At 41.6% G+C, this 19,293-nt stretch overlaps 1 protein-coding gene across 11 annotated transcripts in view; it reads left to right on the forward strand.

Moving 5' to 3' along the window:
- LOC140476474 (spectrin beta chain, non-erythrocytic 1-like) overlaps positions 1-19,293 on the forward strand; it is a 330,291-nt gene that overhangs the window by 189,078 nt on the left and 121,920 nt on the right. For all 11 annotated transcript variants that reach the window (XM_072569156.1, XM_072569161.1, XM_072569154.1 and 8 more), the window contains 4 exons: positions 12,734-12,885; positions 15,935-16,108; positions 17,133-17,224; positions 17,403-17,483. In XM_072569156.1, coding sequence (XP_072425257.1) covers positions 12,734-12,885; positions 15,935-16,108; positions 17,133-17,224; positions 17,403-17,483 — 499 coding nt within the window. The remainder of the gene's footprint in view (positions 1-12,733; positions 12,886-15,934; positions 16,109-17,132; positions 17,225-17,402; positions 17,484-19,293) is intronic.

The following is a 19,293-nucleotide window of genomic DNA, read 5'->3' on the forward strand; positions in this document are numbered from 1 at the left end:
ATGCCCTCCGAAATACTGTGATATGGTGAAGAAGCACTCTAGGTTCATGTACACAGCCTTTGGAAAGGTGAGAACATACCCGTGATCTCTGAAGCTACTGTGACCACCCACAAAAAAGGACATAAGGCCAATTATGAAGACTACAAAGACCCTGCTGTCTGTCAGAAGGAAGGTCATTGCAAAATTCTTCCTCGGTCGTACCTTCCCAGTGGCTAAGAGCTCCTCCTGATGTGGACTCCGGTTCATCAGCACAGTAGATATGACCTTCAGAGCAACACAAAGTGCAGGGAGCAGCAGGAATGTTTTTAACCACACAATAGTGTTTGACTGTCAACCAGCAAGAATACTGGAGCATTCTCCCCTCAAATTTGCCTACCCATAGAAATTCTTCACCATTCTCCGCCTATTGCATGAAGACATGCAAGCCGTGATTATTACTATTGGATCCACCACAGACCTGTAATCTGTGTAGACTATCACGGAAACACTCTTCCCCTGTCTTCCTTACTGCAACAATTCACCCCATGAGAAATGAGAGGGTAGAGGGTAGAGGGGTGAGTCCGGGTGGGATGCTCTTCGGAGGGTGAGTGTGGACTCAATGGGCTGAATGGCTTGCTTCCTCACTCTAGGGTTTCTATGATTTCCAGTCTCTGGCTAACTGGACAGACTATACTGGACTGGAAACAAGTTGTACTCAGCCCTGATGGGATGCCGAAGAGAAAAGAGAAATTTGGCAGGATTCCAAGGGTAACATCCCTGCTTCTCCTTGAAATAGTGCCAAGCAATCATTTCAACCTATCTAAGCAGGCAAATGCTTAACTGTCTCAAACGCAGCATCTCCAATAGTGTAGCACTCCTTCAGCACTGTACTTGAGTGGCAATTTAGTTTCTTTTATAGATGCTTTTGAAATTTATTGTCATGATCTGAGATCAGGCAAAATGGACTTGAGCTTTCGGAATCGCTGTGCTATGTCTTTTTTTTTATAGCTGCATCACCGTCAAATTCTGACCTTGCGAAGGGTGTTATCACCCACCTTTGGTGTTCCTTTTCCTTTGAGAAGGAGATGTCAGGGCTGGTTAGTTATCTCTGAGTTTCTTCAGTCAAATGTACAATGCAGCCGAAGAAATAATTAAAATTTAACAAGCATGTACGATCCTGCTTAAATGTGCTTCAGAGAATAGAGGAATACTCAATTAACAATCAGTCATTTACCATGTACTCAGCCCTGTAATATTCAGCCCATATACCATAATGAAGGGAAACTTACTGGCTGATGGAATACTGCAGCAACCGAGATGTGCAGGATCTATTGTGAGATGTGTACACACATTCTTATTTATAAATCATAATAATTGTCTTCTGAACCCTGCAGGGATTACGTGAGATTTTTCATTATTTTGTGCTTTGCCACTTTCAGTTTTTGTTTGCTCTGACTCTCTTGTGTAGCGCTGCAGCAGCAGCTAAATTCACTGAGCATGATTTAGCACAGAAGTAAATTAAAAATGCTTTCGCAGGGCCATTCCAGAAAGGCTATTTGCTGAAAAATAACCTTTAGAATTTAACAAGATCCACATGCCAATTATTGGCTTTCTGCCACTTCAGTATATATTTAGACACAAAATGTTTTGCTGTCACAGATTTCTAGCTGACCACTTTTAATATACCTTGTCTATTTTCATTTGCTGCACCATTGTTGTGTCTATGGGGGATGAAGTCTTTTACTCTCAGAGATGACAAGCCTGAAGGCGGGTAGGGCGTTGAACTGAGTTTTGGGCAGAAAAGCGCACACTCCTGCGAGATGAGCTCCTTGACTGACTAATGAGGGATCACTTTTTATAATCTTATCCCTCAACACTGGGATTAACTGGGCTGCAGGTGGTCCTATTGCTGCTAAGTGTTCCCAATTGCTATTACTTAACTCGTGCAGACCACCAGCTCAGTTTGGGGGAATGTGGGATGAGCCTGGATCAGAGACAATCACCGCCTGGGGAGGGGGGGGAGCTGACATCAGGTTGCCCGTTGGGAGTCACCCCTGCCAATGCTTTTGAGATGCCCAGCCTATAAAACAAACTCCCCCAAGCCCTGTTGTAATGTTCTGACTCCTCCCTAATCCTGGGACTTCAGCTTGAACTTCCACCAACAGTCATGGCCTCCTCCATAACGCTGCTGCTTTCAAGAGTTGCTGGCTTCAGATCAGTGAGTCTGTCACCAGCTGTAAAGATGGCAGGCAAGATCCCCGGCCTCTCAATAGCAGTGTGTGATGTTGCATTTCCGCAGCCTTCAAACTGTACTGTGTTTGAAAGACATAATCTGAAACAATGGGCAAGCTACTTTGCGCCTTCAAAAGGAAGTCACTGAATTGTTTTAGCAGAGAGTTTTCCAGAATACAGGTGAACCAGTGCTAAGAACTTTGCTTTAACCAAACTGGTCACCAGCTTGAATACCCCAGCTTCCCGCCATAGGATTTTGCGTCTCCCTTATCAGTCAGTGGAGACCAGAACTTTGAATTTTGTTTTGACATCAAGTGGCTAGCTCATGTCTGTTGGATGTTAGTGACCCCCTTCACCTTTGTCACACAAATCCTTGAAGCCCTTTGAACCTTCTTACTATAAGTAGGCCATTGAACCAATGGCTCTATTTCTGTTTTATTTTTAAAGAATATGACAATGAGAACTTTTTCCATGGGCTTAACCAGTGGGCACCATGTTAATCTGACGGTGAAGCATTTCACTACTTGTTGTGGAAGTATGCAAAGATGTGAAAACAACCATTGAGTGCTATGTATGGTACATGTATTCTGACCCAATGAAATGGAAAGTGCTTGTCATAGAGTCATAGAGATATACAGCATGGAAACAGACCCTTCGGTCCAACCCGTACATGCCGACCAGATATCCCAACCCAATCTAGTCCCATCTGCCAGCACCTGGCCCATATCCCTCCAAACCCTATTCCAATACCCATCCAAATGCCTCTTAAATGTTGCAATTGTACCAGCTTCCACCACTTCCTCTGGCAGCTCATTCCATGCACGTACCACCCTCTGTGTGAAAAAGTTGCCCCTTAGGTCTCTTTTATATCTTTTCACTCTCACCCTAAACCTATGTCCTCTAGTTCTGGACTGCCTGACCCCAGGGAAAAGACTTTGCCTATTTAACCTATCTATGCCCCTCATAATTTTGTAAACCTCTGTAAGGTCACCCCTCAGCCTCCGACGCTCACAAGAAAATTTTCACAAAACAACCAATAACTACAACAAGTACACTGTTATTGAAGTAAAGGACCATGGACGGTGTCCAGTACTACATTTGTATTTAGGGACACAGAGCACACAGTAGTTTGCTGTCTGAAGTAAGAAAATACAAAAAAAAAGTTCAGAATGTGTTTTCATTTTAAGGCCATTTAATATTTAGACTTTCTTTCACTATAAAATTGAGAAGTGTTCAAATACTTCTTAAGTGGAGTATTACACTCCTGAAGAAGTGAAATATTTGTGTAATCTCTCAGGTACTGTTGTGTCAGACCATTTGTTTCATTACTGCCAGCCAAAAGCTGTTTTTTGTCCTGCCTGTTATATTCTTAAGATTGAATTAAGGATGGGTACTCTGTTTGTTCATACCATGCCTTCTCTCACTGGGTTGTTTCTGTCTTGACAGTAGTGCCCTGTAGTTTAACTGTCTGTAACTGTTTAAGTATCTACATTATGAATGTAGTAAAATGGCTAACTTTGTGGTTAAACTTGACGTCACCCTTTGTTAAATCAGCCTGTTTGACATGTATAGCAGAGGTAGAATTTAAACTCGAACCTTCTGACCTAGAGATAGGAACTGCTCCACAAAAACCTTAAAATCTGGAGTGAGAAGAGATGCAGAAAACAGGATTCAAATCTATGTAGGGTGGCTCTAATGAATAGCAATACTATTGTTTCAACCAGTCAAGCATACCACAGACCCTGATATTACTCTTTTAAGCTGCATCTAATTAGTAGCAACGGTTAATGTGATACTTGGCAATATCTATTCCTTGAGAAATAATGCTTGAATCTATCCCTTGTAAATTAAGTTTTTGTCTGTAGCACCAGAAAATGCTGAAGTCAAGTTGGGAGTTTTCTCGACTGACCCATCTGTTAAGAAAATAGTACCTTTTCCAGTGACATTAAGAATGAGAAAACCCACTGGAAGTATCATGTCATAATGCTTGTGTCCTTTGGCTTTTCCACAACTCAGTATTTCATACTTACTCAACATGGATGCTGGAGACCAATTATGCTTGACCAATTGAATGCAGGAGTTTTTTAATCTGACACTTGATTATTTACTATTTAAGAAGTGTGTTTGATCCCTGTGCCATTCTTTCAGGTTGAGTGTGATAATAGATGACAGATAAGCAGTTCTACAGTAGCTCATTAATTTTATCTCCCAGTGGTTATACACGTATGATTATATCTTGTGTTAGTACAAGGCACTATCTGATATCAGGCAGACTGTTACATAATGCTTCACACGTTAGCATAAGAGTTTTCACTCGCCACAACTGATGATTGTCATTTGTTTCCATTCATTTTTGGAAGGATGTGATTCCTGTTATAATGGGGGTGAATTATGACAATCTTGCTGAACCTGACAATAAATTCATCCCAAGTGTGTATATTCTATTTTGTTTTAATAGTGGCCATCTTTCTGCCTCTGCCTCTTTTATTCTCTCCAGTACAGAATTAACTGTATGTGCTTAAAAAAATAGCCGTGATCCAATCTGTTTTCATATGCTCAGTCATTCTACAATTTTCAGATAGACTGTTTTGAAAATAGTGGGTTGAATGGCTCTCGGGATTACATCCTCCTTTGTACCCTTCCATGCAACCTCCTGTTTAGAGGTAATAAATAGTGTTCTGAATAAAATTAAAACATTTTAAAGAAAAGAAAAACTTTCCTTCGTGACATCAAGATGTCCTAAAGTGCTTTCCAGCTAATGAATGACTTATGAAATGTAATCTCTATTGTAATGCAGGAAAAACAATTTAGTGCACAAGGTGCCACAAACAGCAGTGAAGTAAAGGCTTTTGTGGCATCACTCAAGGAATGAGCATTGGCCATGATACTGTGGAGAATTCACGTCTTTTTATAATAGAGCCATGTGACCTTCAGTACCCATCTCTGAGGGAAGATGACATCCTATTTTAAGGCTTCTTCTGAAAGATGGCTTTGTTGACAGTACAGCATCCACTTGATACTGCATTGGAGTGTCACCTTCGAGTTTACACTCCAGTCCTTGCAATGGGACGTGAACCTGGAACCTTCTAATTTCAGACAGCTATCACTCGGCCACAGCTAATATTATTATGATCGTTTTCAGACAGAGAAGCAGTAAAATAGGTCTGTCATAAAATTATCAAATAAGTAAACAATTATAAAAGGCACAGTTCAAATATATTTAAGTGCATTATGCATTTTAGCTTGATTAGTGGAAAGATGCATCAGCTTTTTATGTACTATTACACTTATTATTACACTTATGTACTATTACACTTATTACACCACTCCTATCATATACAGTATCACAGAACAAGAGGGGTTTCTATTAGATAAGGGAGACCACATATCTTTGGCTGCTATTCAATCAAAGACAGTTTGAGCCTCATTGGCTTGAACATGCTTATCCTGAATATTGGACAGGGCCTCAACATCCTGTCTCTCACCATAAAAGATTAAATGGTATTCATAATGTGTTCCCTAACCTAGCATTTGTGTCATTAGAAAATACTGGATCTGAAATGGTGTATTTCAAATTTTACCATGATAATAGAAAAGCTTGCAGTAGTATGACTATACAGTCAGTTCTTCCATAATGTGATGGTTGCATTCTTGTGCAACCCTGTATTATAGAAAAATTGCACTTTAGGAACAACACTTAGTGTTGGCAATGTAATCGCATTGCAGCCAATACACCTTTTGAATATTCATGCTTTAGAAACGGTGTTCCTAATCTGTCAATCGCGTTACTGCGAATTTGCATTGATGTTGTAGCAGAATGACCTTAGTTCTTTCACAACCGCAGGATGTTGGAAAGGGACAATGTAGTACTCTTGACATGGAGCCAATAGTGTCATTTGAGCCTAGCCCAAGTGGTTTGCTTGTGTTTTTTTTTCTGAAGTATCCGCGAATCATTATTTCTATCATAAATATAAAGTTTCTCCACTAATTGGTAATTATATCAGTTAGAAAACTGGCGAGGGGTGTCAGTAGCATAAAATTTAAAAAAGTCAGTGGATGTTCTTTGAGAATATTTCTAAACTTAGATAAATATACCACTGGATGATAGTCACCAGTTTCTATCTCAATCATGGAGTATTTATTGTGAAGTTTGACTCAGCCACACATGTTAAAAGCTATTGGTCGGTCTGTTGCTTTATAGATACAAATGATTTTGCATTATGTGATATAAACTGAATTATTTATGTTTAGAAACACTTTCTGGCATATATGTTGTTCAATAGTAAATATGTAGTAAAGATTACTGGGATATTGGACTTTCATATACAGTATTATTTGACTATTTGAAGTTTCTTTTGATTAGAGTTTACTAGATTTTATATATAAATATTGTTATAATCTCTGTTGAAACCTTTACCTTTAAATAAAATGAATTTTCTAGCAACCAATGCAAATAAAGTGAAGAAAAGGGTAGCTCAATGTTTGTGAGAAGATTTGTAGCTCGGGTGCTCGTTGTTGTGGTTCTGTTCGCCGAGCTGGGAATTTGCAGACATTTCGTCCCCTGTCTAGGTGACATCCTCAGTGCTTGGGAGCCTCCTGTGAAGCGCTTCTGTGATCTTTCCTCCGGCATTTGTAGTGGTTTGAATCTGTGGCTTCGAACTGACAGCCAGACTACTGCTACCACTAGGACTCATAACAGCACACAAACCAACAGCCACTCTCACACAACAACTCACCAGAACGAAGGACCCGATACCCAGCATGAGCAAAACCAATGTAGTGTACAAAATCCCATGCAAGGACTGCACAAAACACGACATAGGACAAACAGGAAGACAGCTAACAATCCGCATCCATGAACACCAACTAGCCACGAAACGACACGACCAGCTATCCTTAGTAGCCACACACGCAGATGACGAGCAACATGAATTCGACTGGGACAACACTACTATTATAGGACAAGCCAAACAGAGAACAGCCAGGGAATTCCTAGAGGCATGGCACTCATCCACAGATTCAATCAATAAGCACATCGACCTGGACCCAATATACTGACCACTGCAACGGACAGCTGGAACTGACAACCAGAAGCGGCAGATTCAAACCACTACAAATGTCGGAGGAAAGATCCAGAAGCGCTTCACAGGAGGCTCCCAAGCACTGAGGATGTCACATAGACAGGGGACGAAACGTCTGCAACACAAATTCCCAGCTTGGTGAACAGAACCACAACAGGGTAGCTCAATGGTTATCACAGTGCCTCACAGGAAAATGGCTTTGATTCGACTCTCAGGTGGAGCCTGTGTGGAATTTGCACATACTCCCTGTTGTTCTATGTACTGTAGCTTTAAGAGAGTTAAAAGCTAGCAGTGACAGCACCAAGTGGTCTCAATAAGATACAGTGTAACATCTGGTCTAGCTACTGGGGTAGCTAGGATATATGATTGCCTGGAGACAAAAACAGATTCAAATTAATTTACTTAATTTAAATTATACCCCCCAAAAAACCAAACTCCAATCAAGTTTGAATTTAATATATTAACAATCTTAAAAGCCAATGACACAATCCAATGCTTTGGGGTTTAAGACCAGGGAAAATTGAACAATTGGGAGGAGAACTGCCAAGCCAGCATGAAAAATAGCTCTCTTAAAGGTACCTTTATTAATCAGTAAGCTGTGAAGCAGAATCCCTAAGAAAAAAGAAAGAAGACTGGAAGACAGAGAAGAACCAAAAGCTGCCTGGTTTTGAGAGAAGAAGTTTTGTCAATCTTAATTGGGAGGTTTTATTGTAGAAGGGGAAGGTAAAAGATGGTTAGAGGAAATGGTTGTAAATAGTTGTTAGTTAATCATTCTCTGTTATACTTTAAGAAATAAAGTTGTTAAGTTTTACTTTAAGTAGTTCTTGGCCTCTTGAATTTTCACAGATTACTGCACGGGATAAATCTTTTTTGTGTTGCCAGTTTAAATTAAGCAGGAAAGTTTACTCCATGTCATAACAATTTGCATGGGTTTCCCCTGGTTTCTGCCCAGTGATGTGCAGGTTAGGTGGATTGGCCATGCTAAACTGCTCATTGTGTCCAGGGCTATGCAGGCTAGGTATGTCAGCCATGGGAAATGCGGAGTGACAGGGTAGAGGGGTGGGTCTGGGTAGGATGCACTTCAGGGTGTAGGAATTCTATGATTGACAAGATTTTCCATTTTCAGTCTTTTTACTATAATAAATACACTAAAAATGATTCAGGCTTTAGATGTTTCAGGTGTGATAGAAAGGGAGGTAAAGGTGGGGGGGGCAGTTGCATTACTGATAAAGGAGTATCTCACAGCTGTACTGAGTGAGGATACATCAGAGGACTCAGGCAGCGAGGCAATGTGAGTAGAACTCAGTAATAGGAAAGGCAAAATCACAATACAGCCTGCCCAACAGCCAGCAGGTGATAGAGGAGAGAATATCCAGACAGATTTTGGAAAGATGTAAACATAGCAGGGATGTTGTGGTGGTTGATTTTAACTTCCCATTTTGACTGGGACTCACTCTGGGGGCTTGGATGGGGCGGAATGTGTAAGGACGATTCAGGAGGGATTCTTGCCGCAATATTGAAACAGTCCAACCAGGTAAGTGGTTATTACTGGACCTGGTTTTAGTAAATGAGCCCGGCTAGATGAATGAAGTTTCAATGGAGGAGCAGTTTGGGAGTAGTGACTATGTTTTAAGATACTCATGAATAGGGATAACAGCAGTCTTTAGGTGAATGTGTTAAATTGGAGGAAGGCGAACTACAACCATATTAGGCAGGGACTGGAGAATTTTGATGGGAGGCAGTTGTTTGAGAGTAAATCAACATCTGATAATCTGGGGGTATTTCAAACGGCAGTTGTGAAGAGTTCGGGAGCGGCATCTACCTTTCAGAATGAAGGATAGGTATGGCAAGTTAGGTGAGCCTGAGATTCCCAGGAATGTTGTGACCTTAGAAAGAAAAAGGAAGCATACAAAAGGTCTAGGAGGATGGGAAGCCGAAACCTGTGAAGTATGTAAGGAAAGTAGGAAAGAACTTAAACAAGGAATTAGAAGGGTTAAAAGAGGTCATGAAAAGTCATTAGCAAACAGGATTAAGGAGAATCCCAAGGCTTTTTATACATATTTAAAAACAAGAGGGTAACCAGGGAAAGGGTTGGTCCACTGAAAAACAAAAGAGGGAATCTGTGTGGAGCTGTGTGGAGCTAGAAAAGTTAGGTGAAGTCCCAAATGAATACTTTGTGTTGGTATTCACCAACGACAAGGAATTGGTGGAGGATGATCTCAGGGAAGGAAGAAGTGTTGTGTGTCTTAGAAAGTATTAAGGTAGATATGTCCCCAGTTCCTAGTGGGATCTATCCTAGAATATTGAGGGTGGCAAGAGAACAAATTGCTGGAGCATTTTGTATCCTCGTTGGCCACAGATGACGTCCCAGGGGACTGAAAAATAGCCAATGTTGTCCCACTGTTTAAGAAGGGTCGTAGGGACAATCCTGGAAGTTACAGGCCTGTGAGTATCACATCAGTGGTAGGGAAATTAGTGGAAAAGATTCTCAGGGACAAGATCTATATGCATTCAGAGGCAAATGGACTTATTAGTGATAGAAAACGTGGTTTTGTGAGGGGGGGGTGGTCGGGAAGGGGGGAGGGGTTGTGCCTCACTAACTCGTTTGAATTTTTTGAGGTGGTGACAAAGCTGATTGAAGGATAAGTGGTTGATGTTGTCCACATGGACAACAGTAAAGCGTTTTGTCCCAGTAAAAAAGGCAAAATCACATGATATCAGGAGTAAGCTGGCAAGATAGATATCGAACCAGCTTAGCCATAGGAGGCAGAGGGTAGTGGTGGAAGGATGCTTTTCAGAATGGAGGGCTGAGAGTGTTCCACAGGGATCAATGCTAGGATCTCTGCTGTTTGTAATCTACCTGCATGAGTTCGAGGAAAACGTAGCTGGTCTAATTAGTAAGTTTGCCAAAGACACAAAGATTGGTGGAGCTGCTGATAGTGAGGAAGATTGTCAGGGAATACAGTAGGATTTGATCAGTTGGAGGCAGGGGCAGAAAAATGGCAGATGAAGTTTAATGTGGACAAATGTGAGCTGATATATTTAGCAAGTCAAGTACAAGTGGAAATTATACAATGTATTACAGAATGTTTAGGCATATTGCTATGCAGAGAGATCTGGGTGTACAGGACTACAGATCATCAAAGGTGGCAGCGCAGCTAGATAAGGTAGTAAAAAAGGCTTATGTTATGCTTGCATTCATTGGAAGCAGCATTGAGTATAATTATAGACAAGATATGCTGCAGGTTATGAGAACTTTAGTTTGGCTACACTTGGAATATTGCACACAGTTCTGGTCACCACGCTACCAGAAGGATGTGGATGCTTTTGAGAGAGTACAGAAAAGGTTTACCAGAATGGTAGATTTTAACTATGCAGAACGGCTGGGTAGACTGGTTTCATTTTCACTGGAGTGCAGGATTGTGAGGAGCAACTTGTTAGAAGTCTATAAGACTGTGAGTGGCATGGATAGAGTGGAAGGTATGAGTCTTTTTTCCCCGGGGTGGTGGGTCGTTACTAGGGGACACAGATCAAAGTACGAGGGGAGACGTTTAAAAGAGGTGTGAGAGGCATGTTTTTCACACAAAGGGTGGTGAGTTTCTGGAACACGCTGCCAGAGGAGGTGGTGGAAGCAGACACAATAGCAGCATCCAAGAAGCACCTGGACAATACATGAATAGGAAGGGAGTAGAGGGATATGGATCCTCTAAGTGAAGACAGTTTCAGTATGGAAGGCCTAAATGTGTAAGCACAGGCTTGGAGGGCCGAAGGGTCTGTTCTTGTACTGTTTTGTTCTCCTTATTCTCAAGCAAACAGTGCTTACAGTTAAGAAATACATCTAAACAGAATAAAGGTACATTTGCAATAACTAGCTGTTTTACAGTTCATTTCACACTGTACTGCATTTCAGGCAGATTTTCAAAATGTATAATATCACAAGGAAGCTTTGTGTGGTGCAGTTGTGATGTCCCTACCTCTGATTCAGAGGGATGGATTGAAGTCTCATTTTCTCTCGAGATGTGCACATTTTGATTAAAAATATCTATGGTGTCTTGTCTCACAATGGCAGTATCTCTATTTCTGGGCCTGAAAATCCAGATTTCAACAGTTCAAGTCCTGCCTGCCTGGAAGTATGCCATAGGTGCTGGCTGATTAAAAATAATTACAATGTTATATGGATGAATTCATGTATTTGTTAGAAAGGCTAAACTTTATGTTCTTCTCATTTTCACAAGAGAATGTCTCCTCTCTGCCTTGCCAAGTTGCAACTTCCAATTTTTCGACATTCAGTCCACTAGTCAAAGTCTCTTGTATTTGACTTGGGTCAATAAGTCACATCTCAGTGATTCCCTTGTTCTTTGTATATCCAAATGTCCTGACTGTTCTAAACCCACCCTTCGAACAAAAGAAACCCTGATTCTTACTAACGTCCTGTTTCCACACAACAGGATCTTCTTTATGTCTCTCTTTTAGTTTGTATCTCCTAGAAGCTGCTGTCTCTCCACTGTGTCAAGGCATGAGAAGTGTCACTTGTATTTCCAATAGATTTTGGTTTGGGTTTCTTTCCCACAGCAGCCAAGAGCACATTGATCTGTCTCCAGGCAGAGATTTAATATAACTACCTTCTTCCCCATCTAGAGCTTTGTGTTTCACGTTAAGTTAAAAGAGACAATTTAAGACATGGCCATCTTGTAAAGTCCCACATATATAACAAAATCAGTAGTGATATCATTGGTTTCCCATACTATGCACCAGTTTGACGAAGAGGATTAACAGACAACTAGCTCTTTGACCTCATCTAGTGCCTTATTGAACATCTGAAAATAGTATTTTGTCCTTCCACATTGGGAAGCATTCATTCTATAAGTGGTATGGCTGTAATCTTACCAGTCATCTCTCTCTCTCTCTCTCTCTCTAATGAAAGAGCAGCCTATAGACCTCTAGGACTATGGCAAGATTCATTTCATTTCATAGTGATCACGAATGCAGTGAGTGCAAAATCATTGACACAAATTAGCAGCAGCCTTCTGTGATTTAAAAGAATGGCTTCATTGTACAACCAGCGACTCCAAGTTTAGTCCATGAGTAAAATGTGTTTTATAACTTGCACTCCATGCATCACCCTCATTGTAAAATCACCACTCCTCTTTAGATGTTACCCACACACCAAAGTTAAGTTGCAGTTAGCAATAATTATGGTCAGTCTTAACTAATTTGCTCCCATTTAGTTTCTTTCAACCATTCAGGGATGCAGCCGAATGAGAATTTAAACGGGATTTGAAATATTTCCAGACAGGGTCAACATGAGCGTGATTTGAATTTGAAGCACTTGTCACTGCTGTTACTGCTAAGCAACACCAGCCTGGACACCCATTGATGGTTTTAGGTATAAATGTGTTCAAGACAGATATTGATTGATTGCTTGATTCATTGTTTCACAGATGAACGTGAAGTGGTGCAGAAGAAAACCTTTACAAAATGGGTGAACTCCCACTTGGCGCGCGTAACCTGCCGCATTACAGATCTGTACACTGACCTCCGAGATGGCCGTATGTTGATTAAACTGCTGGAAATTCTCTCAGGAGAGCACTTGGTATGTTGCACAATCTCTTGGAATTCATGGTTTGTAGTTTTCGCTGTCTTGTGCATTGATGGTTGAGTTCAACATCAGAATAATTAAGGTCAGAATATTCAGTGAGCATTTATGACTTTTTCACTGCTTTCCTAATCTTTCTGAAAAATGAAAGCTTTTTGGCCAGCATTTGATGAAGAGTTTTCACAAACTGTGTGTGTAGAAACTCCGTTACTCAGAGAATTGTTAGGATTTGAAAGGCAGTGTGTGGGAGTGTGGCGGAGGCAGATTCCCGACAAAGTTCCAGAAGACAGCTGAATATATATTTGAAAGTAAAAGAGAAAATGCTGGAAAATCTCAGCAGGTCTGGCAGCATCTGTAAGGAGAGAAAAGAGCTGACGTTTCGAGTCTAACTGACCCTTTGTCAAAGATGTTGCCAGACCTGCTGAGATTTTCCAGCGTTTTCTCTTTTGGTTTCAGATTCCAGCATCTGCAGTAATTTATGTTTATATATTTGAAAGTGTTGAGTTTAGAGGGTTACACAGATAGGACTGGTGAATGGGACTAGCTGGGTCGCTCTTTTGGGAGCTGGTACAGATATGATGGGTCGATTGGCCTCTTTCTGTACTCTCGAATTTTAATTGGTTCTATTCTACTTACTGCTACATTGAAATAAGGCTGCATCTGTGGCTAACGCCACTGTGAGGTGGAGCACTGTAACTGCATACACAAAATCAGTGTTCCTTTTAAATTCGTGTCCAGCAGCAACTTACTGTATAGTTATTGTATTATAAATGTTGAAAACATCAAGACCAAAGAAGTGTAAGTAGATCTGGGAGAAACCCTTGGGAGTAGTCTTCAAAGTATTGACTGTTTTGAATTTTGCACAGATCATTTTCACTTTGTTTTGATAGACCATCTGGACTTTACAGAATTTGCCTCACTCTGATCTCCATTCAGAGATTGTCCATTTTGCCCTGCTATTTTTATTTGTGCTGAAATCAGACTGAGCCCGGGACAAGCACACCAAACAACCCCACCAAACAGCCCGGTGGCCAACCACTTTAATGCCCTCTCCCACTCCGCCAAGGACATGCAAGTCCTGGGCCTCCTCCACCGCCAGATCTAAGCCACCTGACACCTGGAGGAAGAACTCCTCATCTTTTGCCATGGCACCCTCCAACCACACGGCATCACTGTTGATTTTGCCAGTTTCCTCATCTCCCCTCCCCTCGCCTTATCCCAGATCCTACCCTCCAATTTGGCATCGTCCTCTTGAACTGTCCTACTTGTCCATCTTCCTTCCCACCTATCTGCTCCACCCTCCTCTCCCACCATCATCCCCCCACCTTCATTTGCCTATTGCTTTCCAATCTTCACCCCTCCCCCCAGCCCCACCTATCTCCTGTTTATCTCTCTGCTCCCTTGCTCCCCCCCCCCCACCCAATTTCCTGATGAAGGGCTTATGCCTGAAATGTCGACTCTCCTGCTTCTTGGATGCTGCCTGACCTGCTGTGCATTTCCAGCACCACACTTTTTGGCTCTACTTCATAGTCCATCAGCTTCTGTTTAACAGCCAATCTGTTAAACTTTTTTTTGAGGGCACAATCATAATTCACATTTTTCTTTCTCTTAATGCCAATTAGTGTCCTCTAATGGAAAAACTTGGCTTGGATACTTGAGGGAGACTGTGAGTGTGCAGAGGTGCAACACTATAAATTTGGCAAGGATAGCCATGCAAAGTTCCTGCTGAGGTTTAATTACATTTTTCTTGCACTTTCCCGAAGCAGCTGGCCAAACTGACAGCTTGACTGGCTGGGAGGGGTGGGGGGTGAGCAGGATTACAGAATTGGAGAAAAGGGAGCTGACCATTTTCAGTGCGTTACAGATCACAGTTGTGAATGTTGTGTTAATTGTACTGCTAAGGTTAAGGATGAATGGTTGGAGGGGATCAAATGGTTAAGTAACTTGGGTACATAGTCCCCTCACTGCTGGGATCTAGTTAGGTAGGAGACAGAGATAAATAAAGCTGCATTCTATGAATAAGCTTAGTGTCAAGAAAAGGATTTATGTCTGGTGTTATACTTCACCATCTGGCTTGAATCTAATTAACAGCAATCAATGGGGAAAGCCAAAGGCCTCTTTGATTGTGGGGGAAGCAATCCTGTTTCCTCCCAACCAACTCCCTTTCAAGATGAGGCTTCCTCAGGCTTGGAAACCCAAACAGCAACTGTCAAATTCAACTCCGGCTCCTTGTTGCAGTCTGACTGAAAAATGTTTGTGACCTTTCTGTACTAAGATCCCTGCATGTCTGAAACCCACTGTAGTTAAAATTCTCACAAGCATACAGGTCGTTCTGCTATAACATGCATTTCGTTAACACAAATTTGCTAGAACACAATTGACAAATTGTGTCTATTGGTTACAATACGATTCCGGCCCCATTAGTTTAAATGGTGCTTCTATCATGCGATTTTCTTATAACATGGGATTGCATGTGAAAGGAATTACCACATTATAGCAGTATAGGCAGTGGCTTGGGAAGTGATAATCAGTTTTTAAAAATTTTTCACTACTTGGCCCTTTTCCCTCCATTGCAGCAAGGTGAGGGAGGTTAATATTGAGACCGTTTTATTCATCTGGGGTATCTTGTATCAACCTTAAATATCCCCAGTGTGGATTGTTTTTGTGAATTATTCCTCCACTCCCACAGTTCACCTACAATCCCAACTTTTCAAGAACATCCAGTATGAATTTTTAAGTTTTCCCATACCAGTGATTGTTTGCGAAATGAGTTTGCCACTGTAGTGCTCAATTATTGTCAATTATGTGCTATTTAATGGACTTGCATCAAGGTTAGGATTGAGAGGATTTAAGGCCCATGATTCATTAAGGCCCAGGAAGGAAAGTGGAATCCTACTTTCTCGAGGTGAAAGAAACAGCATGTGTTATATATGTATTAATTGCTTATGTTTTATTAACTGCCATTGCTTGCGTTGCATTCTATGATGATTTTATTGTGCATTTTCCTTTCTAACTAAAGCCATGATGTTATTACCTTTGTAATTAGCCAAAGCCAACCAAAGGTCGGATGCGCATACATTGTTTGGAAAATGTGGACAAGGCTCTTCAGTTTCTGAAAGAACAGAAAGTGCACCTGGAAAACATGGGGTCACATGACATTGTTGATGGGAGCCACAGGCTTACACTTGGTCTCATCTGGACCATCATCCTTCGTTTCCAGGTTAGTAACAATACAGAACGTACACATAGGTGTAGAGTCAAGGTGTTAATAAGGGGTAAACAGCAGTGTAATACATCAAGTGATGTTGGGGAAGCTTGGAAAAATAGTCTGGGCTTCACGCCAAGTCTAAGTGAAGTAGTGAATAGAATGTGAAGAAACATTTAATTTGAAAAAGACTCCAGCAATTTCCCTTGAATAACGTAGTGCACCCAGCCTGGGCCAACATTATAGCAGCAGAATAGGTATCTGCGTTTGCACATAAGGGTTCCCAATTCTCCAGCATTTGCTGAGAGATGCTGCCAGTATTCCTGATTTATTTTCTGGGTTCTGGTTATTTGCAACTTGACTAAAAGCTTGCTGTAAGTCCAGGTACGGAGCAAGTCCAAGTGAGGTTCCCAGTTCAGAGTAATCACCTTGGAATGCAAGGACAGAAATGGCACCTTTTAAAACTGGCAATAACTAGGAGCCTGTGCAGGATATTTGATAATCCTGTCAGGGTGCATAACAACAGAATATAGAATTACCATTAGTTACAGTAAGATATCAGCACTTTCTTTTTCTCATGAGACTCATTATACTGTATGCTACCAGCAAGTTATGTCTACAACAGGAATTTGAAAGCTGCCAGTGTTAGTACTGGGTTATGAGGGCAGTTGAGAGGAGTTACACATTAGTTACTAAAACCAATCAAAGTTCCTCCCATCTTTGGCTCCTGCTTTATATATTGTTCCTTCATCTGTGTCTTTCATTCATCCTGTTCTCTGTTTCCCTCTCGTCCTGCCCGGTGCTCTCCCTTTCTCTCATTTATTCCCCAGTTTTCAACACTTAAGTCATTAACTCTTCAGACAACTTCAGCTGCAGCTTGTAGAGCTGCAGAAATTGTCTTGTTTATTCAGATTTCCTGAACTTGAAGCGTGGATTCGTGTTTAGCTTGTCCTTTTCTGTTGTTACCGGGGCTTTTAGAAGATTTACTTCAAATGCCTACTTGGCCTACTAAAATTCATCCACCAATCTGTTCTTTCAGATCCAGGATATCACCGTAGAGACACATGACAACCGTGAAACACGATCAGCAAAGGACGCCCTCCTACTTTGGTGCCAAATGAAAACAGCAGGGTCAGTTAGTCTAACCATTCTGTTCTCTTTTTTTTGCCTAACCCTTTAACCAGTCAGTGTAAACAACTGTTTGAAAACACATGCTCTGATTTGTTTTTTTGTTTGTCAGAACTGTAAAGCAGTTACTTTGAAAATAAAAGTATTTTTGTTAAGCATTCTTTTTTTTCGAATTCCCTAGGTATCCCAATGTCAACATAAGAAACTTCACGTCAAGTTGGAAGGATGGAATGGCATTTAATGCCCTTATCCACAAACACAGGTAAAGTGAGGCAGAGGCCAAACCAGCAGGGTGGGGGAGCCTGAGTGCAGCGGAGCACGTTAGGCACCAGCTTTAGAAACCGCTGCATGAAAATATTAGCAGAACTTGAGGCAGGTCAGTCACAGGGAAGCAGAAGAAGTGGGAGGGGCCACAGTCGAGGTATTGACCACAATTGGCAGTATTTAGTAAAAGTGTTAGGGTTCTCAGCAGCTTATTGGAGAGCTAGGAAAAGACCCACGTTGCTCTATTTAGGGAAGGCCTGCTGAATTAACAGGACAATGATTATAAACATGGAGGGTTTGCTCACTAGTGGTTGTAGTCGGTCATTTAGAGACTGGAGCTCTATTGCATGGCAGTGCCATTCAGTGACTTAAAGCAGGCACTAGCTCCCCTTCCTAATACTGGTCTCTTGATCAGTCATTGAGTGCTTCTGACAAAGGACCCCTCCTGGAAGCCTACAAGCATCTGTTCTGACAGGGTTTGCTTGTCATGCTCCTAGCCTGGCAAGCCCTTTGCTTGGTGATGGGTGAAGACTAGTGGCCCATTTACTTTTCCTTTAAGGACTTCAGGTAGCAGTTGTGTGAGCACAAACCTTCCTGGCATGGACCAAATCGTGGTGGTGTTGGTAAAGTAGTGGTGTAGTCAACCATCCCCCTCTTGGCTGATTAAGTGGCCACCTACCACAACATTCATCAAAAGGGAGAGCATTAAACTCTGCCCAATTTTTCCAATGTCCTCAGGTTGTAAATTGTTTCAGGAGAAGGGGCATTTAGCCAATGTTAAGCATTGGTTACAGAACAGAGTAAAGAATAAACTTGTAGCATTTGGGAGTCCAGAATTCAAAACTAAATACCAGTGCTTCAAGATGTTTGGGAGAGTCTAGGGCAACTTGCATAGATTCAAAAAGGACAAGTTCAAAGTAACAACATCAAACAGTGCTAAATGGATCAGATTCCAAACAGATCTAGTAACACGAGACTGGGCATCCATGAGATGTGGTGAGCCATCAACAGCAACAGTATTATCCTCCAGCTCAATCTGCAACCTCATAGCTCAGCATATCTCCATCTCAATCATTATCATCAAGCCAGGGGGTCAGCCCTAATTCAGTGGAGAGTGCACTAGGGCATGCCAGGAGCAGCACCTGGCAAAACTAAAAATAAGGTGTCAATGTGGTGAAGCTACCAAGCAGGATTACTTGCATGCCAAACAGTGTAAGCAGCAAGTGATCTAAGCTTTGCAGTCCTGCTGCATCCAGTCATGAGTAATGGTGGCAATTAACTGGAGGTGGAGGTTCCACAACTATCCCCGTCCTCAATGGTGGAACAGCCCACTAAATCAGTGCAAAAGGTAAATCTGAAGTACTTGTAGCAATCTTCATCCAGAAATGGCGAGTGGATGAAACATCTGGGCTTATCCAGTGGTCATCAGCATTACTGATATCAGTCTCCAGCCAGTTCGATTCACTCCAAATGATACAAAAAAATTGTTGAAGGCACTGGTTACTGCAAAGGCTATGTGATCTGACAATATTCCAGAACTTGCTGCTCCCCTAGCCAAGCTCTTCCAGCACAGTCACAAAACTGACATCTACCCATCAATGTGGAAAATTGCCCAGATATGTCTTGTGCACAAAAAGCTGGGCAAATCCAACTCGGCCAATTAGTGCCCCATCGGTTTCATCACAATCATCAAAGTGATGGAAGGTGTCATCAACAGAGCTATCAAGCAGTACAAGTTTAGCAATAACCTGCTCAGTGACACCCAGTTGGATTCCACAAGAACCAATTAGCTACTGACTTCATTACAG

This window comes from Chiloscyllium punctatum, chromosome 4 (assembly GCF_047496795.1).
Source record: "Chiloscyllium punctatum isolate Juve2018m chromosome 4, sChiPun1.3, whole genome shotgun sequence".
NCBI lineage: Eukaryota > Metazoa > Chordata > Chondrichthyes > Orectolobiformes > Hemiscylliidae > Chiloscyllium > Chiloscyllium punctatum.